The sequence below is a fragment of the Cibotium barometz genome, chromosome 2 (genome assembly GCF_041138505.1).
Source record: "Cibotium barometz isolate CiBa-2024 chromosome 2, ASM4113850v1, whole genome shotgun sequence".
In the NCBI taxonomy this organism is placed as follows: Eukaryota; Viridiplantae; Streptophyta; class Polypodiopsida; order Cyatheales; family Cibotiaceae; genus Cibotium; species Cibotium barometz.
In genome coordinates this window covers 62,514,667-62,541,621 of record NC_141047.1, presented here as the reverse complement: position 1 = coordinate 62,541,621, position 26,955 = coordinate 62,514,667, and the positions used below count along the sequence as shown (strand labels likewise).

The following is a 26,955-nucleotide window of genomic DNA, read 5'->3' as shown; positions in this document are numbered from 1 at the left end:
AAAGACATTCAGGTCCTTTGTAGATGTCAATACAATCTCTCTGTCTCCCATATCCCATCACTTGTTGTACCCTATACCTGGCATGGTAGGATCTAGATTTTTCATCCTGTATAATCTCAGAGTTTGAGATCTTAGCTTTCAGTTTTCAGTTTTAGTTTGCTGTTGCTTTTTCTTGTTTCATCCATGATGAGACTTCATGCACACTATGTATACACCAATTTGGTCTGCTTTTTCTTATTTCATCCATGATGGGATTTCATGCACACTCTGTATACATCATTTTGGTCTCAGACCCTTTGGGTCTTTTGAAGACATTAATCTCTCTCTCTCTCTCTCTCTCTCTCTCTCTCTCTCTCTCCTTCCGCGCCCCACTACTTACCTAAGCACAGGATTGCACCTTGATCTTCCATGTGCTTCAGGTTCTGGCTGCATATTTAAAGTCATGAGCCAAAACAACTTAAACCAGTAAGCCAACCGTAAGTGCTGAATGAAGATTAGACTTTTGATTGGTAAACTGATCCAGTTTGAGTTTGCTGATTAGTAGTGTTGTGCTGTTAAAAAACTTTTGATTAGAATTTGAGTACTCGAATCAAACTTAGCTACAATGTAGTTGCAGGTATTTATTTTACTTCATAATATATACCATCTTGAGCTCATCAGAGCCCTAGCAAGTTGTATCTCAGTAACTCTGTTGAATTTTGGGATGAGAAAGATTGTTTACTCTGACAAAAACTGATGGTTTTTCAAACAACAGGCCATCATGGTGCAACATGTGGAGGAATCTTTGGATCCCACCAAAGAGTTGTCAAGATTGATATCAGAAGGCAAGATGGAGGAAGCCTTTAAGAAGGCGCTGCTACTAGTTGATGTTGGAGTCATCTCTTGGTTGTGCAATCAGGTAATTGAGGGACGAGGCTGTCTTTTATATTATCGTAACAAGTTTTTGATACTTGGGTCTTTACAGACGGATCCCTGGCCCATGGGATGGGTGGGTTTTGGACCGGCGGGGAGATCCCCTGCCCATGAGGGATGGGTAGGAGAGATCTCTATTCAGGCAGGGGTTTTGCCTGAGAGACCCTTAACAAGCTATTCAGTGCACTGCATGATTTCTCAACATGTTGGATGCCTCAGTACAGAACGGACCCTTCTTTATCTTCTTATTTTACCTTGTGTTGGACCAGGTTGATCCAGCAGAAGTTTTCAGAGCTACTCCACTTCCTTTGAGCCAAGGTGTTCTGTTAGCTCTAATGCAGCGGCTCGGTTGCGACCTTGGGCAGGACACAGACAGAAAGTTATCGTGGATCAAGGAGGCAGCACTCGTCATAAATCCTTGTGACCCACACGTCTGGTTATATTTGGATGAATTATACCGAAATCTGCACAGACACATATCGATGCCGAGTTTGAGTGTGGCCAATGAGCTACTGTTAGTGATGCATTTGGTGAATTCGTTGCTGACAACCTGCAACCATGGCACTATGCAGTTGTAAATGTTTAAAAATGCTGCAAGTCAATATGGGCATACATATCTCAAATTATCTGATTTAAGGTTGCTGTACAGTTGTTATGTACACTCTTTGAAATGTAGAGTTACTATTTATGTAGTGCAAAGGAATGGATTCAATGTATATCTTGCTGGTTAGCATTTTGATTGTAGATCAATGTTTGTATCAGAAGTAAAGTGTGGGGGATGCTGATCTTTAGTTTGGCACTCTTGTAACAAATCAAATGCTTTCTATGGCAAACAAGAGAAATTCCACCAGCTACATTTGGCGATCTTGTTGCTATATTTGCGTGAAGATTGACATTGCATGTACATTGCTTAGTTTAGTCTTTCCCGAACAGAATAGCGTGTTTTATTGAATCCATTGCAAAACTTCACTAAACTTGCCAAGCCAATCAAGGTTTTTTGTAGGCTGACTTACAGTGGATTGAGGTAATATCAAGAGACTGCAGGATATGGGAGTGCAAGCAGAGATGCTGTGGGGGATCATAACACTCTATGAGTCAGTCACAGGCAGAGTACGGGCTCCAGGAGGTGACTCAGAGATCATACACAGCACTATCGGGGTGAAGCAGGGCTGCCCCTATTTGGTCTATACATTGAGGAGATCTCGGATTACATAGATAGACAGGGAGGACCAGGAGCACATTTGACAGGAGTCTTGATACCGATCCTCTTGTATGCAGATGATATTGTTCTTATTTATGATTTACCAGAGGGGCCGCAGAGGCATTTGGATGCATTACGGGCCTTTTGCGAGGACCGGGACCTTATTGTGAACCTTGGAAAGACCAAGGTCATGATCTTTAACACCTCCTCACAGTGGATAACTAGATCTGCAGTACAGTTACAGTGGAAAGCCTGTGGAGTATGTTACCTCATATGTATACCTTGGGATCACTTTTGCTGGACCTCAGTTCTCGATGCGGAAGGCGGCCGACGCTAGATTGATGAGGGGATATGCAGCCCTTGGCTCGCTAGAGAGGCAATGCTCACAGATGCAGTTTCAAGAGCCGAGGACGAAGCTTTGGCTATTTGATACTCTAGTTACACCTACACTACTGTATGGTGCCCCCATCTGGGGTCCTAGCTTATACCACAGGAGGAGACAGAGGAGAGAGCCGGCCGAGACAGATACAGAGGAGGTATATGATGGGTGGAAGCCGATGGAGAGGCCCCTAGTGGCGATGATCTCACACATGATTAGGAGTAAACCATCAGTGCCATATGAGATTGTGCGGGTAGAGATGGGCGCCGCACTGAGTGATAGAGGCTCTGTTCCAGACAGTGACATACTGGCATAGGCTATGGGAGCTTCCACTTGATAGATACCCCCGGCTAGCCCTGGAGTTCTCGAGACAGTTGACACTTGAGGGAGATACAGAGTGCTGGTATGCACAGGCAGGCACTTGGTTTGGCATGCACGGTATGCAGATGGAGGCACTCCCCCCCTTCCAGTACAACATAGAGGTCCCGTCATTTGCTCTTAGCCGCACAGAGCGGAACAGGGTTATCAGGAAGGACATTGTCAGACTGGATACTCAGAGCACATGGAGTTCACCTAGTCGTCCATTGGGGACAAAGATGGCCTTCTACAGAGATCACCTCCTATGCCTGACAGAGGATGGGTTCATCATCCGTCCATGCTACATGAACATACACCTATCCTTTGGGGTGAGATGTGCAATCGGCCAGATCCGCACCTCGTCCCACTAGCTGAGAGTGGAGACTACCAGATATGGGCCTAGGGCAGCCGCACCAGAGGACAGGATATGCCAGCTATGTCGCACAGAGCCCGAGACAGAGGACCATTACATATGCCGATGCCCCGTGTACTATGAGATTCGGGGGAGGTTCCACTGCCTCTTCCGAGCTGGGTTCAGACCACTTTCCAGGATCATGGACTTCCCGGATCAGAGATACATGGGACTTTTTCTTCTAGAGCTCCGTAGACACAGGGAGTCCTTAGTGAGATCCAGATCAGCTGTACTTGCTCGAGGACCAGCACAAAGAGTTCTCACTGACTTCTTCTTCCATACCAGCTCTCCGAGGGCCGATCCACCCATCATACCCAGACCACAGGCTAGTGTAGGAGCTCGGCCGAGAGGTGTGACACTCGACAGAGCCACTGAGCTATGCACAGCTCGACGCCCCTCGTGCCAGCTCAGTTTTACCACCTTGAGCACCATGTCATAGCGGCCCATGAGGGATGTATTAGGGTGATATGAGAGCTCTCTGCTCATGTACCTAGATCTGATTTTAAAGTTCTAATCTTTCTTTATTACTATTTTGTACCCAGGATTATGTACCTCATGGATATGATGTAACCTTTTGGTCTCATAGGTCATTTTGGCCTTTTGAAGACGTTAATACCACTTTCTTTCTTTCTCTCTCTTTCTTCTCCTCCACCCCCCTCCACCCCCCCCCCCCCCCCCCCCCCCCCCGCGGCGACAGTGGTGCCCATATTGTTAGAATTAGTGCATCTCAGTGTATTTGGGTAGTACCTATTTTATGGTATTTTATGTATTTTTTCCTTGTAGAGTGAGTCATGAGCTGGTCGGCCTGTACTAGAAGCAGTCGGCCAGGTCACATCCTCACTATATAAGGAGTTCCCCCATTATTCACTCTCTCATCCACTTCCCTTGCACAAGTTCAACATCTCTTGTTGGCCTATTGCCATTGTAAAGCTTCAAGCTAATATAAAAGGTGATCTTGTCCACAAGCTCTCTCTACTCTCTCTCTTGTTTATGCTTCCGCTTGTGCATTCTTCAACATGGTATCACTCGCTTAGGTTCAGGCTGCTCCATATTTTTGCAATTTGCTCGGCGTTTTCAACATCTTTGCCTCGTGTTTTCTCCCTGCTGGTGGCCAGCCCTACAGGCTGCGTTTTCTTCTACATAGGCAAGTGTTGGAGTTGTGGCTGTGTTTTTTGCTCCGGCATCAGTTGTTGGTGAGTTCTCTCGCATATGGTGTTAGACTAGTGGCACTACATTTTTCTTCTTCCTCCACGAGTCCTTGCCCTTCCGGTAGGAGGTTCCTGGTGGTTCTTGGATTGTTTTGCTGTTGTCCAGCCTCTGTCTCTCTCAGGTTTGAGAGGGGTTGATTGGTTCTGGAGCCTCGCTTCGTTGGAAAGCACTTGAGAGGAGTCTTGGAGAGCTGAGATTTGTGTTCCTTGTTGCCATGGATATGGGTTTCCTATTGGAGGAGGCATCTATCCTTGTTTCTCAAGAGCAGGTAAGGTTCCCTTCTAGTGGACAAGATCAGGCACTTGTTACAGAGCAATAGACAGGACTATGTCACTTCTCTTCTAGACAACAGGTTCATTTGGCCAAGGATTACAAGCCCAAAGGTACAGCCGAGGCCAGGACCAAGTTTTCAAAAACGGGCAATGATCATATATAGGATAATGATATAGATTCTAGTACCACTTCTAGGGCTCCCAGGGCACTTCCAGCTCATGAAGACCAAGATGGTGTACTTCTCTAGTATACATGCAGTTCCCCTCCATGTGCTTCCAACTAGAGGAGGCTTGTGGGCGGGAGAGGGGGTTGATTACAGCTCCACTTACTGGTGCATGGGGACCATGATTCGGAATTCCAAGCATTAGGCATTTGGCAGGACATGGTTATCTTTTGTATAGCAGAGATTATGAACTGGATCTGTTTTGAGTTCATTGTTCGAGGCTTCTGGGATGTGATATGTTTTTTGTCCACTGTTGGGGATTATGGGCGTGGTGTGTTCAGTAGCTCATCATCTATTCTTGGAGTTCACTGCACACTTGTGTGGGAATTCGCAGCCAAGCAAAATTCCTTGCTGTTCAAGGTGGCATTTTGTTTCGATGAAACATGTTGGTGGATGCTCTCTCCGAGGTGATTTCAATACTCGCAGTGTTGGAGGGTCCATGGTTGCATCTTCATAAGCTAATCTTCTTCAGACTCTTGCACACACTGAGTTGCAAAGGGGGTGTTAGAATAAGTGCATCTCAGTGTATTTGGGCAGTACCTACTGTATGGTATTTTATGTATTTTTTCCTTGTAGAGTGAGTCGTGAGCTGGCCAGCCGTCGGCCAGGTCACATCCTCACTATATAAGGAGTTTCCCCATTATTCACTTTCTCATTCACTTTCCTTGCACAAGTTCAACATCTCTTTTTTGCTGGCCTATTGCCATTGTAAAGCTTCAAGCTAATATAAAAGGTGATCTTGTCCACAAGCTCTCTCTACTCTCTCTTGTCTTGTTTATGCTTCCGCCTGTACATTCTCCAACACATATTGCTATAGGCCGATGACATTGTCCTCATCTCAAATTCAGAGCAAGGATTGCAAAACACCTAGATGCTCTGGGAGATAGACCTTTGGTCAATTTGGGCAAAACCAAAGTGATGGTATTTAACACCAACCACCCAACCATCTCACAGGTATCCTTTCTATTCACAGGAGCGGGAGTGGAGATTGTGCCAAGATATGTATACCTTGGAGTCACATTTACATGCTTGGTGTTCAGTATGACTACTGCTACCATTGACAGATTAGCACGGGAGTATTCCTCCTTGGCCCGTTTGGAAAGAGATTGTTTCCAGGCACATCTTTCAGGAACCTCGCACAAGTGTTGGTTCTTAGACACCTTACAGTTATATATGGAGCAATCCTTTGGGGACCAGGATTTGGGGAGGATGTGTGGAGGAGTATTGAGAGGCTTCAAGTGCTGATGTTGTCACTCATGGTCAAGAGTAAGCCACTAGTGTTACATGACATATAACATGCGGAGTTTGGGGTAGCCCCACTAGTCACAGATGCTTTGTTCCGACCATTACTTTTATTCAGCATGTATACTCCTTGGATAGAGATTGTCTCCCTCGGCTAGTAGTAGTTTCCTATGTAGTTGTATCATGAGAGGGAAGGGAGAGCGGGAGAGACAGGCTAGGTTGCCCTCCATCTCGTGGAGAAGACGGCCACCACCCCTTTACTAAAGCAAGTATGGTACTCGAGGTAGTTGAATGGTTTCATGTAGATGGATTAGTCCCCACCATTTTTGTATAGCCTAGACTCCCCACACCTCGACCTCTACTCACAAGAGATCAACCGTATAGGGAACATTTTTTGGGGCTCACTAGGGATGGTTTCTTTGAGATCCCGATGCACATCCACACGTCATGTGCTATATGCATCACAATTGGTTAGCACTGAGTCCAGAACATCCCACAAGAGGAGCGGATATGGAGAACATGCACCATAAGAGAGGTAGAGGCTCACTATATGCTCATATGCCCATTGTATTATGAGATACGGGGGAGATTTCATTGCCTTTTTGAGGGTTTCGGACCACTGGCATGGGTGATGTATGAGGATGAGAGATGTCATGGGATGTACTTGGTAGAGCTTAGATGACATAGGGACATAGCATTGAGAGACTGCTAACCCATTATTGCATCGACATCAACTCATACCATTCATACACACATGCCTTATTTGCATCCCAAAGGAGTCCCAAGTGGGTAGGCCTACTCCCTCCTACGTGCTATGACAAGCCTCCATGCAAGCAACCCTAGCTTTGTGAATCCTCCATGCAAAAAGTGAGAGAGAAGAAGATCTCTAAAATAACAAAAAGAAACCTAGCTTGGCATACCATGTTCAACCACCCATCCATTATATATACTAGTGACCTTGGTTGTCCAGTGTACCTTACTGGATACACACCATACTGATGCGCCCCTTGTGTCCTCACCATCGGTACCCTGTGCTACACATCACGGGGTCTTTGGCCTACAACTATCACTCTACCCATTCACACTTATTAATATATGCGGTGATGTGTAATAGTATGCCGCCATTATTTTCCCCACGCAACGCTACATGTCCTACACATTACCAGCGTGTAAATCTTGTGTATCGGTGTGTACGCGTCCCACGTGTAAGGGTCATAACATGCTAGGCTATATTTGCATCCCAAAGGAGTCCTAAGTGGGTAGGCCTACTCCCTCCTACTTGTAGGCGTCCCTTATCTCGAGCATTGAGGATCTCCACCACATAGAGATAAATCCATGAGATTCTCCGATGGCATGACATGCCCTCACCATAGCCACATTTGCCATTAGTGTAGCAGGCGTTGCTTCCCGACACACTAGGGCTTGTGACATCGATTGTGTCATGGGTTCTCTATGCTACTATGCCTCTAGGAGTTGCTATTTGGTTAGGGAGACATACGGCTACACTGCCCCACTCCATTATGCACTAACACAACTTTTGACAGGACACTATGCTTGACGTGCACTCAAGAGACAATGACAACAAGCAGTTGGCAAGATGACACTTCACTAGAACACACTTGAAGGAAAGAGACATAGTACAGAGATAATGAAGAATAAGAACATTTGTATTCATTCACTAAAATTAATTGATCCCTTGGCAGTCACAAAGTTGGCACTATTTGGGCCCTAGAGTGCTTGCCATTGAACATGGAGTGTGATTCCGGTGTAGCCTAACATTGATTTCCAATATTAGGGATGCATTGGTGCAACATCCACTTGTTGATGGTGTGCAAGTGCTAGCCCTCCAACGTAAGAGATAGACTTGGTAAATGGCATAGAGGGCACGTAGCCATGAAGAGGTTGGTGGTAGGTAGGTATAGCCCTCCAAGGTAAGAGATAGACTTGGTAAATGCCATGGAGGGCACGTAGCCATGAAGAGGTTGGTGGTAGGTAGGTACTTCCATCAATGATCCACTAGCTTGGAATGCCATTTGTCATGACATTTGGATGGCTAGTGCTTTTCAGTTGGACGGTTGGTTCGTTGGACGTCGGCAATCACCACTAAATGATTCACCATCCTCGGTGAATGCAGAGAGAAGAGAGGCCACCGTAGGCTAAGCATGGAGGTATTATGTTGTTACAGAAATTTGCATATAATAATGGTATTTACAATAATGATGAACATTGTCCCAAAAAAAGCCAAAACTAGTAAGTACAGAAATGAGATGCGACTGCACGTGCCCTGTAGAAGTATGGAGTGCGCCGAAACCAAAATGCTCAGACGAGGGGAGGTGGTGCTGCCACTCAGAGTGGCGCTTCGCGAGGGAGATGGAAGGTTGAAGAGGCCGCCAAACGCAAGCTGACGAGTGTGACAGAGATGACATTGAACACCGGGACGCGTGGTCTTGGAGGGTGGGAAGATGCGTGTTGTCGGCCTCTCACGACTCCCTCCAAATGGTTTTGTCGATCCCCCACCTACACAATGATCACCTGTGCCCAAACGAAGGCTCTAGGAGCCACTTCAACTAAAGAAAAGCGTATAGACGCATCTCCATTCTTCCACAATCTTGTGGACCATGCATACCTACAACAAGCATACAAGGATCTTGTGATTACACCACCACAAGAGACTGTTATACAACATGGCTCACTACCATCAGCATTGACACCTATCCCATATAAGCATACAAGGATCTTCTGATCACACCACCACAAGAGATTGTTATATATCATGACTAATCACCATCGCACAACCATTACTGTTGAGATGTCAAGCTCAACATGAGTTGACACTCACGAGACGTCTGCATGACCGTTTGACATTTATATCATTGGCGGGTTTGGTAGCTCTGATACCGACATATCTTCGCCAGAGATTCGACAGTTGGATTACACCGACTAGTCCACATCTACCCACTCCTCTTAGTGTTCACTGTGTTGAAATATGCAAGTGAATGGGTGTGTGCGGGAACAAGCCCTTAGCAAGAGGCTGTAAAAACAGAGAGTCTGTAAATGAGTGGGTAGCAGTGAAAAGATGAGTGGAATCTACTGGGAGAGAATAAAGGGTAGCATGAGAAGATCTAGGATATGGAGATATTATGGGAAAAGCGAAGAGGTGGAGAGAATCAAGTAAAAGGTGTTTCCCCACATGTAGTGGAGATGACACAAATCAAGGAGAGATCAATGGGATTAGATGCTTGGCATCTTGTGGATGTAAACACTATAAGTTGAGGCATTGGCATAATGAGTATTTGCTGGTTTTTGAGTATCTATGCCTACATTAAGCTATCAATTAATTGATCACTAATCTTGTCTTAATTATCGTCTAATTACTTGTTAATGATGTTGATTCTTGCATTTAATCCACCGTGTAGCTCATCACTTTGCTTGCATTTCAACTTGATATATCAGAGTCAAGCTTAGGATTAATTCAAATTTTTAGCCTAATTATCTTGCTAATGAGCCTATTAATCATAATTAAGAGAATCATTTTTAAGTCAATTTTCAACTAGTTTTTGTATCCCCAGCTGGTGGAGGAGCTCCCTCTCCCTCCAACCTTAACATTAGGCAAATCCCTCTTAGCCATAGATAGGTGATCGCTCAATGTTGAAGCCTAGCTCATCAGCCTGTCAAATCACTGCGCAAGAGGACAGAAAATTATGAATTTATCGACGCTTCATTTTTGGAGAAAATCTCAGATCTACACTTACACATAAGTAATTGGCCTAATTCCTCTTGGCCTTAGAGGTTTTCAAGGGTGCTCTACATGCTGGTGATGTCAGATTTGTGAAATTCCTCAAAGAAAAGTGGCATCAAGCTCTGCATATCAAATATGCACAAGTGACTTTGGTAAAACAGAGATTAAGCATTCAATGTTTGGTCAAATCTTTTGTTTCTTGGCTTGATCCTCTACTAGATAACTGCTAATTGATGCCTTTGAAAGGATTTGAGCTCATTTGAAATCTAAGGCACTAGATTTGGCCTCCCCGCACACTGTTTTTTGCACATAAAATAGGAGATTATTTTACTAATCAGTGATTAATGAGCATTAATCACTGTAATTTGGTACAATTGAGGGTTCAAATTTACCATTGGGTATTTGATACATATCTCTATCACTTGCAATTCGGAGATGGTTTGATACTCCAACCGTTCAGTACAGATCCGCTTTACTCGACTTTATATCATTTTTAGGTAAATTTATGCTGATAAATCTATTGTATTAATTTAAAATTTTAGCTTAATTATCTTGCTAATGAGCCTATTAATCATAATTAAGAGATAATCATTTTTAAGTCAATTTTCAACTAGTTTCTGTATCCCCAGCTGGTGGAGGAACTCCCTCTCCCTCCACCCTTAACATTAGGCAAATCCCTCTTAGCCATAGATAGGTGATCACTCAACGTTGAAGCCTAGCTCATCAGCCCTTCAAATCACTGCGCAAGAGGACAGAAAATTGTGAATTTATCGGCGCTTCATTTTTGGAGAAAATCTCAGATCTACACTTACACATAAGTAATTGGCCTAATTCCTCTTGGCCTTAGGGATTTTCAAGGGTGCTCTACATGCTGGTGATGTCAGATTTGTGAAATTCCTCAAAGAAAAGTGGCATCAAGCTCTGCATATCAAATATGCACAAGTGACTTTGGTAAAACAGAGATTAAGCATTCAATGTTTGGTCAAATCTTTTGTTTCTTGGCTTGATCCTCTACTAGATAACTGCTAATTGATGCCTTTGAAAGGATTTGAGCTCATTTGAAATCTAAGGCACTAGATTTGGCCTCCCCGCACACTATTTTTTGCATATAAAATAGGAGATTATTTTACTAATCAGTGATTAATGAGCATTAATCACTGTAATTTGGTACAATTGAGGGTTCAAATTTACCATTGGGTATTTGATACATATCCCTATCACTTCAGATTGCAATTCGGAGATGGTTTGATACTCCAACCATTCAGTACAGAGATCAGCTATACTCGGCTTTATGTCATTTTTAGGTAAATTTATGCTCATAAATCTGTTGTAATCATCATTTAACACCATATTTGAGTTGTAAAAGGGTAGACACTGTCCTTGAATCTTGAATTGGATCAAGAGGTAATTTCCCCTTCACATTATCATGAGCACGACACAAGAAATAGCTAAATTTAATGGGGAGCAGTTTCATACATGGCAAACAAAGACCATGTATTTGCTCATGACAAAAAATATGTGAGGGCTAGTTAAGGGAAGAGATGAATGCCTAGAGGTGATTGGAAAAAATGAGTGGAAGAGCAGGAATGAGAAAGCATTAGGACTCATTGCACTCAGTTTAAATGATGAAATCATTCACCACATCACAGGGATACAACGGGCTAAAGATGCAAGGGATGAACTCAATAAATTATTTGGCACTCAAGCAAAAAATTCAAAGATAAATGTGCTAATGCAATTCTACAAACTTGATATGAAGGAAAATGAACCTCTAACCACACACTTGAACAAATACAAAAGCAATAAGCAACAACTGGAAGCCATTGGTAAGAAGGTAGAGGATGATGAGGCACTAGCAGTGCTTCTGAAGAGTGTGGACAAAGGAGAATATGAAAACATTGTGTCAACCTTAAAGAATGTATCTGAATTGAAGCTGCATGTGATAGAAGGAGCTCTACTAGAGCAAGAGACCAAGGTCAAGGAGAAGAAAGGGGTGGACCCAACAATTGGGGAGGAAAAAGCATTCTACACCCAAGGAGGATTCTCACGAGGACGAGGATGAGGACGAGGAAGAGGCAGAGGGGAGGAGGAAGGACCTTCACTTGCCACAACTGTGGGAAGCCAGGACACATGGCAAGAGACTGCTACAGCAAACCAAGTGTGAAGTTTGGGACACATCATATTATTGCTTAATAAGTGTCAATAGCGATGCAAAGGCGAGGTGATTCTTCATGGAGACTCCTAAGGAAGTGGAGTCAGATCATCTTTTCTGAGAGAGAAAGAGAGAAACCCCACAACCCAATGTAATCTGCCCCAACATAGTAAAACCACCTCTGAGCCACTGATGATGTAGGCCATGTGGTAGATGTATGTGTGAGCACTTTAGTCAAGGTCATGGGCACTTGTAGTCGCCTTGGACACATAGAGAGACAGTGTCAAAGGACTATGAGTTAGGGACTTGAGGCATTGGTCGCGGGCTACCAAGTAAGAGGGAAACTTGGTATAGGGTCCAGGTGTGCTAGGATTATTCACTTGAGGGGAGGTGTTGAAATATACAATGTGCAGGAACAAGCCCTTAGCAAGAGGCTGTAAAAGAGAGTCTATAAATGAGTGGGTAGCAGTGAAAAGGTGAGTGGAATCTACTGGGAGAGAATAAATGGTAGCATTAGAAGATCTAGGATGTGTGGAGATATTTTGGGAAAGTGAAGAGGTGGAGAGAATCAAGTAAAAGGTGTCTCCCCAGATGTAGGGAAGGTGGCACAAATCAAGGAGAGATCAGTGGGAGTAGATGCTTGGCATCTTATGGATGTAAACACTATAAATTGAGGCATTGGCCTAATGAGTATTTGCTGGTTTTTGAGTATCCATGCCTACATTAAGCTATCAATTAATTGCTCACTAATCTCATCTTAATTATCATCTAATCACTTGCTAATGATATTGATTCTTGCATTTGATCCACCATAGCTCATCACTTTGCTTGTATTTCAACTCACTGGACCGTTTGTATATACTCTATTATGTGTGTTAGTTACTTTATCTTCTTTGTAGATCTCTTTTGTTGTGTGAAGAAGAAGAAGAATTTTTAGCCTCACCTTGTGTGCTCTCTTTTAGGGTTTGTGTGAGTGTGTGTGTACTTGCAAGAGCTCAAGCTCTCTTCTCCCCTACATCTTTTCATGGTATCAGAGCCTGGTTCATGCTAAGGGCTAAGCACCAAGCAAGAGAAGCACAGGAAGCGGTACGAGGGTAAGAGCTTTATCTACTCTTCCCCTTTTGTGTTGGCTACTACACCCTCGCGAGCTCTTCGGGAGGCACCAATAAACGAACTCCGATTAAGGAGCTTTCTTCGCGGGAGCAAAGCTATAGGGAAACTATATTATCCTTTTGGACGTCATTTTTCGGGTCAAAAATGCATTTCGGACACGTGTGGACCTTCGTTTTTGAGTTCGCAGGCGTTCACAAGCACTGCGGGTAAGTTTCGATTCTCTGTAGAACTCTGTTTTTGGACCTGTAGGAAGGGCGATTGGTTGTGTAGACACTGTGTGCTTCAAAGAGGTCTCAAAGTTACCATTGGGTGTATGTATATAAAGTAAGGTCACTGGGTTGTGACAATTTGGGTGTATGTATATAAAGTAAGGTCACTGGGTTGTGACAATTTGGGTGCAGTATAGTATCGCTACAGTACAACAATTTGTGTAGGTCAAGCAAGAGTGTTGTTGCTGGTAAACTTGTGTTGCAAAAAAGATGTCAAATGATGGAATAAACTAGATTGTTGCAAAGAAGCTTGACAAGAACAACTTCCATGCTTGGAGGTTTAGATTGCTAAATTTTCTGATGGAAAAAGATTATTGGGACTACATTGAAGGTGAACATGAGGAGGCACCGGAGATTAATCCAACTGTTTGCAGATATAAAAGAGTTCAAAGATTAGAATCAAGGAGCAAGAAAAGTCATGTATTGGCTTTCTAATAGCATACATGACATTATGATTGGGCATATACAGGATGCCAAGTCACCTAAGGAGGCATGGGACACCTTGGTGAAGCTGTATGAAACCAACACCAAGGCATGAAAGATTAAGTTGAAGAATGAGGAAAAGAAGAATATGTCTGTGAATGATTATGCTTTGAAGATCAAGGGCATTGTGTAATTCCTTGCATCAATTGGTGTTTCTGTGGATGATTGATGATGATAATGTGGAAGTGTGTCTACGTGGTCTCGGGCTACAATACAAGGCGTTCAAGACATCTATTCAGACTCAAGAAGAGAACATTCCCAACACAAATTTGGTGTCAATATTGATCATTGAAAGAGAAGAACTTGGGTGAAGATCAACAATCTTCACAAAACAAAAAACAGTTCAGAGTAGTAGGTCTTCTACACAAGTTCAGGTAGAGGATGAGGTAGAGGTCATGGATGTGGCCAAGGTGGTGGCCAAACATGTAATCAGAATTATGGTCAGCAGCAAAACAACAATAGTCCCAAGATTCAGAACAACAACATATAAGTGGAAGAGGCCAGTTTAGAGGCAAGGGGAGTCAACGAGGTCATCGTAATTGCTATAGGCAGCATAATGATACACGAGGTTATTTTTATTGTGGTAAGCTTGGGTATGGGAAGGCAGATTGCTATAAGAAGCAGAGTGACATGCGAAATGGAAAAGTGCAGCAAAACAACTGTGCATCCTCTAGCAGAAATAATGAGGATAATGAGAGGTTGTTTGTTATGCAACATGTGGTTAATGTTGTGTCTGGAAATGTGGGCGGCTGTAGGCAAGTGGGCCACCATGAGAATTGTCCATGTCATGAGATCAGAGATTGTTTCTCTGGGAAGCAGCTTGATGCAGCTTCAAGTGGTGGAGTTTGTGCAACACCTGCTCCTCATGATTTCTTAGAGGGAAGGTTGTGGAGAAGGTGTCTCGTAAGGCTATCCAGTTGGCAAAATGGAACATTGGAAACTAACTAAACCATTTGTTAGCTGACCCTTCCAAGGTGGAAGGAAAGAATACCACATAGGCATTCTACACATGGGTAAGAAGTGTCACACATGGTACTTTACCCTCTCCTTCTACACATGGACAAGAAGTGTCGCACATGCTATTTGACCCTCTCCTTCTGCAAGAAGTGCCACACATGGTCATTGGCATCCTTGGTGATTCCTTTAAAGCTTAGCAGCCTGGCATTTACACCTCCCAACATAGTTGCCAAGGGTTCAATTCCAACTAGATTTGTATTGGCCATGAGTGAAGGTAAGGATAAGGGGTGAGGGGGGCTATGGGGAGGCAGAAGTTTGAAAGTGGGTTTCCCATGACTGTAGCAACGAATTGGCAAGCACATTTTTAGTGGACTTGATGAACCAACCTGAGAGCATATGTTGGGCACGTGACTCTAGACTTTCAACAAGATTGCCAAATTTTTTAGCGTACCTGTAGGCAGACCTCGATGTGCCCGGCACATGAGGATTTGTGACACCAACTGTGTCACGGGTTCACTTTGTGGCAGCATGCCTGTTGCTACTTGTCTAGGGACATATGTAGCTACAGTGTTGCGCTCCACTACACACACACACACACACACACACACACACACACAAATTTTGACAAGACACTATGCTTGACGTGCACCCAAGAGATAGTGAGAACAAGCTGACATTTCAATAGAACACATGTGAAGGAAAGAGACACATAGTACAGAGACAGTGAAGAATAAGAACACTTGCATGCATTCACTGAAATTGATTGATCCCTTGTTGGCAGTCCCAAGACTATGCTCATTTACTCAAGTGGTTTAACCACCGTGAGTAGGTGCACAGTTTGGGTAGGTGCATCATTTGGGCCCTGAAGTTCTTGCCGCTGAACACGGACCATGATTTTGATGCTGATTGCCAAAATTAGGGACACACCACCCACCACTTTTGCTAGGTTGTTGCACTGATTGGGGATGCACCACCTACTTGTGCAAGTGGTGGTCCTTCAAGTTAAGAGATAGACCTAGTAAATGCCATGGACCACATGTGACCATAAAGAGGTTAGTGGTGGGTAGTAGGTACTTGCATCAATAATTCACTAGCTTGGGGTGCCCCTTGGTTGGGGACAACTAGCACTTGACAACATTGGCTAGATGGTGGGCAACCTAATAGGCTACAATTATGTCGCTTATAGAGTCATGTTTTAGTTTTTTGCTTTCACATTCTTTTTCAGTTTTTCCATGGCACTGTATACCCATGGTATCATTATACTATTCATGCTCTTAAAGGCCCTTTGAGTCTTTTTTAAATGTTAATAGATATTTCTTTCTTTCTTCTCTCTCCCTCCACCATTTAAAGCTGAAAAATGTTCACGTGTATCCTTGGAGAAGGTGCCAACTTATAAACTTCTTTGGAAAAGTTCCATGAAAGGAAAATATTAGAGGTGGAGGTCAATTTTGGCTTTGAAGGTAGAAATTGTCATGATAATGACTATGAGGAGAAGCAACATATAAAGATTGTAGCCTCAAAAACAAAATTGGTCCAATGGTTTATAGTTGTGTTTACTATTATTTGTGGAAATTGACAATGACAGATATGCTAAGTTTATTATAGATATTTAGTAGGTAGTGTTCAAGAAGTTGGAAATGAAGTTGAGTATGAGCTCATTTGATCATCTTGAGTACGATAACTAGCTGAAGCGTGAATCATATAATGGAGGGCATGATGTGTGCTTATGTCTTCAAGAGAGTCAATATCTTTCATTAGTGCAATTCTTCTTACAAATAGTGCTAAGTTAGTGTTGTGGTGAATTTCTTATGATAAAAATAAGACATGTTGTAGCTAGCATAAGAGCATATAAAGTGCAAAAGATAGAGTGCATTTCTATGTTATTGGAAAACATAATTCCATATATGGTTATCAACCAAGAATTCCATGGGTGAGAGATTCTGAGTTGGTGTTGTGAATTTTTGTGACAACAACAAGACATGTTGTAGCGCATAGGAGCACATGGAGTAATAGGATAGAGCACAATTCTAAACTAACCAAAAGCAATAAACTAGAGTCTTGGAGATTGGATAGTATATTTACGTGAGAATCCCAAAAGATTCATAAGTACTCATGATTGGAAAAATCACTAAGTTATCTTCGAGGCATTGTGGTATTTATAAAGTTCTTATACATTACATCTTTTAGATGGAATTTATGGACATCATTTCTATGGTGTTCGGAAATTGAAAAAGGTCGTGGGTGCAAGAGATAACTTGGTGTCTAACTAGTAGCATTTGAAACTCTAAAATCCATGAGCCCCACGCTATGGTAGATTGAATAGAATGGACCCTTAGAAACAAGATTGTTTTTGGAGTGGTTGATTAAGTGGAAGGATCACTAGGTTGAAGACAACACCTTTAGAAGATTGTTGCTTCACTCTGCATTAGGAGGGAAATGAATGTTATGTGTGCATTGGACATAGGTATTGTTTTGCTCTCATGGTTGATTAAGTGGAAGGATAAGTTGGTTTAAGACAACACATTCGGAAAATTGTTGCTTCACTCTGCACTTATTTTATCAATTATGCTTTTTACTTTTCTCTAATTAGGAGGGAAATAAATGTTGTGTGCATTGGACATAACGTATTATTGTTCTCTCATAAATTCTTAGTTGATTCATGAAAATGTACAAGAAATTCTTAGCGGATGCATGGAGATGTACAATATTTTTAAAGACGAACATCGAGAAAATCATGAAAAGATCTTTAGGTTAGTGAAATAGTAGCTTATGAGGATTCCATATGTGACATGTGTTAACATCATCATTGCTCTTGTTTTTCAGAAGACTAGTGGCATGACCCGTCTTTGACGAGCAAGAGTATTCTTGCATGCATAAAAACACAGACTCGTCCTCGAGGGGAGTAGAGATATGCCTTATATTTGAAGCCCATTTTGGGCCTCATGGACCTCAACTTGGCAACCTTATAAATGAACACACCATGCTTGCCATATATATCCATGTGAAGCTCCTAAAGCACTTACTTCTCTTTTAATAATAATAATAATAAAGCACCAAACTTGGCATAAATATACATTAAGCATTCCAACCCAATATAGTGGTGACAATCTTAACACACTTGAGCAAAGCATTAAAATAATCTTTGGGCGACAGGATTCTCTCCTTGGAAGCCTATACTCCTCACCTCCATTTGTCCTTGGAAAAAAACACCACCATTGTTCAAAGAAACAGCCTCAAGGATAGTATCAAATGCTCTTGATTGACAACTACTTAGACTCCTTTCCATGCTAACAGCCAAATCAGCATGTTAAACAGAATCAAACATCATCTCTTCCATCAGCAAACCATTGTTGACAGTAGAAACACTTGATCTATCAAGAATAGGCAACCCTTCACAATCATGTAGCCATTTTTCATATTTTTGTAAGAGGTCTTGCATGTGTAATAGATTTTGATTCTTAGCTATATAATGACAAACACCAACATCAGCACACTCTCTCTGTAAGCCATGAAAAACATCATCTGAAAATTTGGTAGAGAATTTGTTCCAAAGCTTTCCAGGAGATATAGACTCACAAAAAACCAGAATAATGACAAAAAGTTGACGCAGTTGGAATCTTGTTTTCTGAATGTAGCTTCTTGAACTCACATATACCACTCCCCATCACTCTCTAACATTCCTCTAGCTTCACATGCAGCCTTAAAACAAGTTACAAATGTCTATTCACTATTCCTACATCCTCAAAAGATTTACAGTCTTTAAGTAACATGCGTAGGTATTATTACTCACTTGTTCTCGGGATAACATTATACATACATCCAATCATATTTCTCCTCTTTCTTTTAGTTCATGATTGAAGAGTTGTATTCCACACCTATTTGCAAGGAAAATCAACATATAGAAAGCTATTTTGCATCTGCATGCAATTGATTAACTCTGAACTATTCAGTGAGAGTAGTTCTTTGGTTTCTGTCACAACTAATTACATCATGCAAATCATCATGAATATAACATTATTTTTCATTGGAACATGCAATCTTTGTATATTATGCTTTTCATCATGAAAATCATATTGGTATAAGCAGCAACTTGCCTCTTACACCACGCACACATACCGTGCATCTAAATATTGACTAACCTCATCAATAACCCCATGTGTATCTTGCAACCCCCATGTGTATCTTGCAACTCTATAGTAGCTCTATCATGTCCTTTGTATACATACGTATACAAATATTTCAATGCTGTAATGGTAGAGCATACTTCTATGTTAATATGGGCTTTGTATCTCATAGAGAGAAAAGGGTTATATGGAACAACCCATTGACTATCCACCCTATGATTCTTTACTTAGATGAAACTACCATCATCTCGCTTATGGTGGTGATTATTATTTTATTTTTTTTGTGAAGGGGAAGGATGGGGAGTAGGGTGATTGGTTTTACTTTTATAAAAATGCTATAGTCTTGTAAATAAATGTAATAAATGTATTGCTTTTATTAGAGAATAAATTTATGGATTTTTAAATAATATTGTTAACCACGAACTGGCCCAACCTACTGTAAGGCATTTTGCCATCTTACCTACTCGAACATGCACTTATCTTTTGTAAGACGATGCTAGAATATAAAAAGAGGCCTTACCTTGAGCTTAATGTTAAAATAGGGAAAGTCTAAGGACTTCGTATACATACTTGCTTAAGACTAATAATATAAGCTAGATGTTCAAGTCAAGAGCTTACCTTAGCCTTGTTGAAGCACGTGTCTTCGGGTCTTGCCTTCGAGTAAAAAATGCAACTTCTCATTGTGGGTGTGCTAGCTCGCCCGTTGTGTCCTCACTTTGTTTGTCATACCAAAATGATCCTTGCCAAAGGGGTGAAGGGGGAGCTCTCAATGCCTAGATGAAGGTAAGAAGAGATGGTTCTTCTTCGTGATGGTTCTCTCTCACAAAATTTGGGGGGAGAAGAAGAAGCTAATGCAAGAAGAAAATCTACAATCAAACATATCTAGCATGCATTCATCAAGCAAGAAAGATTCATTAGCATGCAAGCAAGCAAGCAAGAAGAGGGAAGAATCAGAGCTTGCAAGAAAACTATTGTAAGAGAATGATTGTTTCTTGCTTATTGTAAAAAAAGACTTATATACAAATGACTAGTTTTTACATTAGGCCGACCAAACTAAAAAATGATCCAGTTTCTATTACTAGTCGTATGCAACTATGTACACTAAGTCCTCAGGCTTTCCCTATTTGCACATGGTAAGGGTGTTTTATATGTTCCAATGTCGTCTTACAAAAGTTATATGCATGTTCAATGCAAGTAAGATGCAAAAGTTATATGCATGTTCAATGCAAGTAAGATGCCAAAGCATCTTATGGTGTGTCAGTAGGATGAAACCATGTTAAACGAGGTTCTTCCATCACCCAAGTCGGTGGTGATGCTGTTGCCGGGGTGGAAAGATGTGAATTGTCCAAGATACGCCATGAAGGTGGTGGCAGAGCTTAAGTAGTATAGTTCGGGACCAACCCGCAACCGAATGAAAGGAAAATGGATCTGAAGCTTTGGGGAACCTTAATGGCAGAGCAAGTTATTGAGGTATAACGGAAAGTCATAGCCAATGTAGAGGTTTTTCATGCTAGGTCTTCATTGGTTGTGGAAGTGGTGTGGACCCTCTCTTGTAGAAGAAGAACTTATAGAGGTGATGGAGAGCACACAAAGAGAGAGAGAGAGAGAGAGAGAGAGAGAGAGAGAGAGAGAGAGAGAGAGAGAGAGAGAGAAGGGATGAGGTGTGAAGATTGGGGGATGGAGAAGCTTGGGAGATTCGAGAAGACTATAGAAGGCGGTAAAGAGGGAAGGAGATTGGGAGGCGTGGAGATTGGGGGATGGAGGGAGAAGCTTGGGAGATTGAAGAAGGCTATACAAGGAGCTAAAGAGGGAAAAATAAGATAGGTTACGCCAAGAAGGGAAGAGTGCTAGGTTTTAAATCTAGGTTCTACATATAAAAGGAGAGATATAGACATTTTTAAATTGATAGCTTAGCTACACAAACCTTTGTGGCCACATTTGGTTTTTGTTGGGAAGGTGGATTTGTGCATGCCATGTGTGCTGTGATCGTGTAGTCCCTAGGCATCTTTGACCACATTTTAAAATTGAAAAAAGTGGCAAAAGTATAACACCATAGACTTGATTCTTCCTACTAAGCTCCACAATTGGACTCAAAGTTTGTGGTTACTTTTGTAAAATGTCTTTTTCCATTTCCAACAAATTTATTACTAGATTGGAAGATTGTTTTGGTTTATGGTTGGCTTTTATATTTCTTTTTAAATATATTTGGAAATGTCAATCATTGTTTATGACATGAGAATGTTTAATTATATATAATAAAGGAGTAAAATTGCCACCATCAATGGTTAGAATTAAAAGTAGACTTCCCACTTGAAAAAAAGTGAGAATTAAAATAATATCTTTCTTTTTAGGCTTTACATCCATGAATACAATTATTACCCAACTTGCTTATCCACACCAATGCTCGAAAAAACTGTTTTTAAGCAATGCCTAGACTTAACTAAGATTTAGACTTAAAAATCATACAAATATCGGGATTCATAACTAAAATTACAAATTTTATCCCTTAAAATTTAAGGCAATGTCAAGTTTCAAATTTCAGCAGACAAAATAATACTACAAATGTGAGCAGTGATTTGTATTAACAACACTTGGAAAAAGAGGTTTAAGTCAAAACTGCTCGATCATCCATGACGTCGTGAAAAGCCGTGAACAAGAGATTCGATGTTTCGGTGGGACAGTCCTCCAGGTTGTCGGCTGCGACTTGCAGCTTCGCTCAGCTTGGAGGCGTTCTTCCACAGCGTCTTGCCTTCTTGGCCTTCCATCAACGCTCTCACTACTCTCTCCACTTCACTTCTGTCCACCAAACTCCCCCCATCCGATCCGGCTTCAAATCTCAGCCCCACTCGCCATTCCTCCACGATGTACTTGGCGTCAAGCTGTTGGTCGGCGAGGTACGGCCAGCAGAGCATGGGGACGCCTGCGGAGATGGCTTCGATGGTGGAGTTCCAACCGCAATGGGTCAGGAAGCCGCCCACAGAGGGGTGGAAGAGCACGCGAAGCTGGGGGACCCATGGGACGATGCACGAGCGGTTCTTGGTGGTTTCCAGGAACTCGGGTGGCATTTCAGAGGCGTCTTGCAGGAGGTCTGGGCGGAACGCCCAAAGGAACCTCTGCCCACTCGCTTCAAGGCCGGCAAGCACCTCCTCGAATTGCTGCTTGGAGAGGAGGGTGATGCTGCCGAAGGAGATGTAGAGAACGGATCGAAGCGGTTGCTGGTCGAGCCAGTGCAGGCAGTGGTCCTCTTCCCTCCACAGGCTGGTGCTGCTCTCACCTTCCAGGTGCTCGACGAGCGGACCCACCCCATAGATAGGCTGCGGCAGCAGCTTGGCCATGGCTTCGAAGGCGGGCGCCTCCAGCTCGTCGAAGGAGTTGACGACGATGGAGTGGGAGCTCTGGTAGGCTATCTGGCATTGACGCACCATGAGCGGAACCAAGCGATCACTCTCTTCCACAATATGCTTATAAGGCGGCATGTCTCGGTTGCGCAAGGGCGGCAGCCCAGGTAGATCCTCGCAGAACATCTCCGCCGGCCTGTCCCGGTGGATGCTTAATCGAATGACTGCCAAAATTAGTCTAATTAGAACCCATGAAAATGAGACAACATATATTTTGGTGTGAAGAGGTCGACGCTGCTTACCCTCTTCAAGCGGCAAGAGGCCCGTGTGGATGTAGAAGAAAAAGAGATTCACACTCTGGCTTGACGGGAAGAGACACACCCTGGGTATGCCCAGCTTGTCCGCCACCCCCTGCGTTGGGCCGGACATGAAGACATCCGAGATCAGGCAGGTGACGGGAGGACCTTCTTTGGAGATGCGTTGCAGCAAGCGCTCGATGGGATCGTTGAGCGCTTGCGTAGCAGTGAGAAAATCGGCAAAAGACAATCGGAAGTCATTGGCCAGGTCCAGCCCATCGATGGGGAGGCTCACTCTGCGAATATCTAGCGCTGAAGCGTGAGCAGCTTCCTGTCTAGTCAGCTGCTCATCACTACTAGCTGTGCTGCACTGCAGGATGCGCCGGTGGATGGGGTCGATGTTGACGAAGGTGATGATGAACCCATTGGAAGCCAAGGTCATGCAAAAGCGCATGAGGGGATTGAGATGACCTTGGCCAGGCAAGGGGATGGCCACTGCGTGAGGTCTCTCATGATGCGCCATGAAACAGCGTTGTGGTTGTGGTTGAGGATTACAAGTCTGTGACGCTCTCGTCTCCTGCAGCAGTCGGAGTCCTGCTGTCCACAAAGCCAGTTGGCCCCAGCACAAGTACAGTCGGCCAGAATAAAAATCATAGTCGGCCACACTGAATGAGTCGGCCAGAACCAAAAAAAAAAAGCGGCCGGCGCCCGGGCGGTACTTGTGGAAGGGACTCGGTCAACAAATGTACTGGAGTGTTGTATTTGGGGCGTGACTACACCATATGGTCAAATACGAAGGCAAACACTGGGCTATCTTTGCATACCTTAGCCTCGGGCCTTTTAAAATTTAGTTTGATGGTTATTTAATACGAAATTGAGGGGAGACCCTGATATGATGGCATAGCTTTGTAGTCATAGTCAGTGTCACCGTTCGCGGAGTAGACTTGGTCCGTAAAGGTAAGCTAGACGATGTGCAACAGCCTTTTGCACCGTTCATGACCATCCGGACTCATCTTGGGCCCCGTACAAGCCTCGCAATGTTAGGACAGGGTGTCCAAAAGTAAAGTCTACCTACTCCATGCGTGGACCTATTAAAGCTTGTGGATCCAAGCTCCCATGGAGATGGTCATGATGACAAAGACATAATCCTATACTAATTAACAATGTGATTCATGCTAATCTAAGCTAGGGAGGATGATGCCTAAAGACAAATATGATGAATACCGCAAACTAATTAAGCTTTAGACTCAAGCACAATTAGGTTACAAGATTAAGACTTGTACTCATAAAGAGGCTTGAGAGCTTGCTTAATTCCATTGACTGAAAGTGATCCCTTTTATATGAGGGAGGTATAACAAGGCTTTGATAGCTCATGTGGAATAACTTTGACTAGGTGACTTAGCACTCTAGCATCACTCATTTCAACACCCCCCCCCTTTGATGCTAGATTGGGTACAGTTTTTAGGCTTTCACTCTTTCTCTCTGTCCCCTTATGCTAGGCTACTTTGGCCATTGTGCTACTTAAATTGGCACTATAGCTACTTTGGCTATGAATTTTAGCTTGAATGCATCATATGGCCTCAGAGCTTGATTTCGTCACACTTTTTGTAGGGACAATAGGGGTGAAGACTACAATAGTTCTTTCTCTAGAAGAGTGCATCTTCTTGCTGGAGCGTCTTTCACCTTGATGTAATTTGCCTGCTTCTTTTTGTGATAGCAATATTCTTCTAGGTGACCAACTTTTCCACAGTAGTCATAAACAAGCTTTGGGTTATCTTTATTGTGACATTCATTCTTAGTGTGAGGTTTTCCATAATGATAGCATCTTGGGAGTTGAGGTGTTGATTGATTTGTTCTTTGAAATCTCCCACCCTTGGCATAGAGTACTTGTTCACTTGAATGTGATTTGAATGGTTCTTTATCCTTGAATTTTGATTCATGTTCAAGCAAAGATTCATGATTCTTTAGACTTGCTGATGTGTTGTGTCATGGTCTTGGTGTCCTTCTTGATCTTTGAGCTCTTTGAGTTGATGTTGAAAATCTTATTAAGCTCCTGCCATGCCAATTTGGCATCCTTGATGCCATCAATGTGACTAAGCACATCATCACTAATGTTTTGAGCAATAAGGCCCAATGCTTTGTTGTTTTGAAGTGGCTCAACCTCTACTCGTTCATCCTCAATTAGGTGCCAAAGCCCCTTACACATAAGCAAGTACATGGTTTTGCTTTTCCACGTAAAACCCATCGCCATTAAATCTTAAGACAACATCTACATGCTCCATGAGATGAGAGGGTCTTACCATGAGCTTGTGCTGCCAAGTCTCTGTACTCTCTTACAAATCGGTGATATAATCTTTGGTGAAACATGAGAAAAGAGCACAATGCAATAATAACAAGAAAATATTTTTATTTTTGTGGTGTTGGAGATGTTAATACAAGAATAGTAATGCTTAACAGATAGATCTAATCCCAAAACTTCCTAGAGGTATGAGATTTGTTTGCTTCCTGGACTTTCACCATGCCTAAAGTGCAATTTAATATGATTTGATGCTTAGCTATTAGAAATACACCAAAATATTATGTGACATTGGGATATGGGCATATGGTTCTATGGTCTAAGGGACATCCATAGCATATAAAATGTCTTTTGGGTTGCACTCCATTCTAAGCAATGGATTCTCTTTTTGATGCACTTTTGGAATAGGTAGATGGGATTATCACTTAATCATCTTTTAATCACTTTTGTTACAAGCCTATATATAGGTTGGGTACAATTGAATCAATATATGAGATTAGTCTCTCTACTCTCTACAAATGGAAAAAAGAGAATACATGCCACCAGAGAAGGAGAGAGCATTTGGGCTAGCAAGGATGAAAAGGCACTAGCGATCATTGCCTTAGGTTTAAGCGACACTTAAATCCATCATATAGATGGAAAAGGAGCCTCTCAAGAGGCCTTGAATACTCTTGACACTTTGTTTCTAAAAACTCAAAAACAAGTTTACTCATTAAATTCTTTGAGTTGAAAAAGAATCCCTTCCACTCAATGCCACCTCAACTTAGTCAACAAGGTTGACTCCCTAAAGCCTACATGGCATGCCACATCAAATGTACACACGGCATTTCCACGTAATCAACAATGTCTATGTCATCTTACCACCTCAACATTGACTTTTTGTGCCTACATGGCATGACACATCATATACATACATGGCATTGCCACCTCACACTTGAGCGTGAGGAATGCCCATGTGGAGGATAGAATTTTGCCACGTGGTAAAATGTTTGCCACCTCACTATTATATTTCATGATTTTATTATTACGAAAAAAATAAAAAAAAATATTATTAAAATAATTTTTTAATAAAAAGTTTTGAAATATAATTTTAAGGCTCTCTTCTAAATAAATAAATATATATATATATATAATTTTTTAATCAAATAAATATTATTTATTAAAAAAATATATTATTAAACATTAGTTTTTTAAATCAAGTGAATATTATGATATAATTAAAAAAGTTATTACTATTTAAAAAATGTATATTTTTAAAAATATTTTTTTGAGGTAAAACTTGAAATATATCTAAAGAAATTTTAATATTATTTATTAATCAAATAAATTTTATGTATTATACAAATAAATTTTATTTATTAAATAAATAAAAAATAATATTTGTTACTTAAAATAATTAATTCATTCATCATTTCTAAATACTATAATTATCTTTTAATATGTTTTATTATTTATAAAAATATCATTATTAGTAAAAAGATTAGATAAATTGACATAAATCCAGATTTTATCCATAATCTAATTTAACCAATGAAATGCTAACCAACTAGATTCTTGGTGATTTTGGTTTAGGGAAAACTATGCTATTCAACGATAGTCTATTCTTTGTGTCAAGAATTGGAATTGGTCTCGAGGTTTTTGCTTGATTCAGATTCGAGAGATGGGCAAGTAGTTTACTGGCCGCCATTCTCACAGTCGGGGTCTAACCAAAATTATTCGGTTTACTTCTAACTTTGATTCCTAAAAGGATTTTCTTCAGATAAAAATCTACTAAACTTCTAACTGTAAGGGAAATTCTAACTTTATGAATTTCATTCCTTCCTAACCACAATAGATTAAGAAATAGTTCTTATGAGAATATCAAGATTTTATAAAAATAGTCTTCTTCCACTTATCCAATTTTGGGTAAATATCAATTTGGTGATTTATCCACATAAAATATCTAAGAATATTCTTTCCACCAATTTAATTATCAACCCT

At 41.8% G+C, this 26,955-nt stretch overlaps 2 protein-coding genes across 3 annotated transcripts; one reads left to right on the top strand and one right to left on the bottom strand.

The window, feature by feature from the left end:
- Positions 1-444: 444 nt before the first annotated feature.
- On the top strand, positions 445-1,662 carry LOC147641334 (varicose-related protein-like). Of its 2 annotated transcripts, XM_086810294.1 has the most exons (3): positions 445-616; positions 755-898; positions 1,182-1,662. In XM_086810294.1, the coding sequence occupies exons 2-3, from the start codon at positions 761-763 to the stop codon at positions 1,488-1,490; spliced, it is 447 nt and encodes a 148-aa protein (XP_086666420.1). In that variant the 5' UTR covers positions 445-616; positions 755-760; the 3' UTR covers positions 1,491-1,662. The 2 variants fall into 2 exon arrangements, with proteins under 2 accessions (XP_086666420.1, XP_086666412.1); XM_086810286.1 differs by lacking the exon at positions 445-616 and having other exon boundaries at positions 693-898.
- Positions 1,663-21,564: 19,902 nt separating this feature from the next.
- Positions 21,565-23,261, bottom strand: LOC147641333 (UDP-glycosyltransferase 85A1-like). The gene is made up of 2 exons (XM_086820586.1): positions 22,686-23,261; positions 21,565-22,607 (listed from the first exon to the last, which is right to left on the bottom strand). Exons 1-2 carry the CDS (start codon positions 23,200-23,202, stop codon positions 21,670-21,672), a joined length of 1,455 nt encoding a protein of 484 aa, XP_086676712.1. The 5' UTR covers positions 23,203-23,261; the 3' UTR covers positions 21,565-21,669.
- Positions 23,262-26,955: the final 3,694 nt, after the last annotated feature.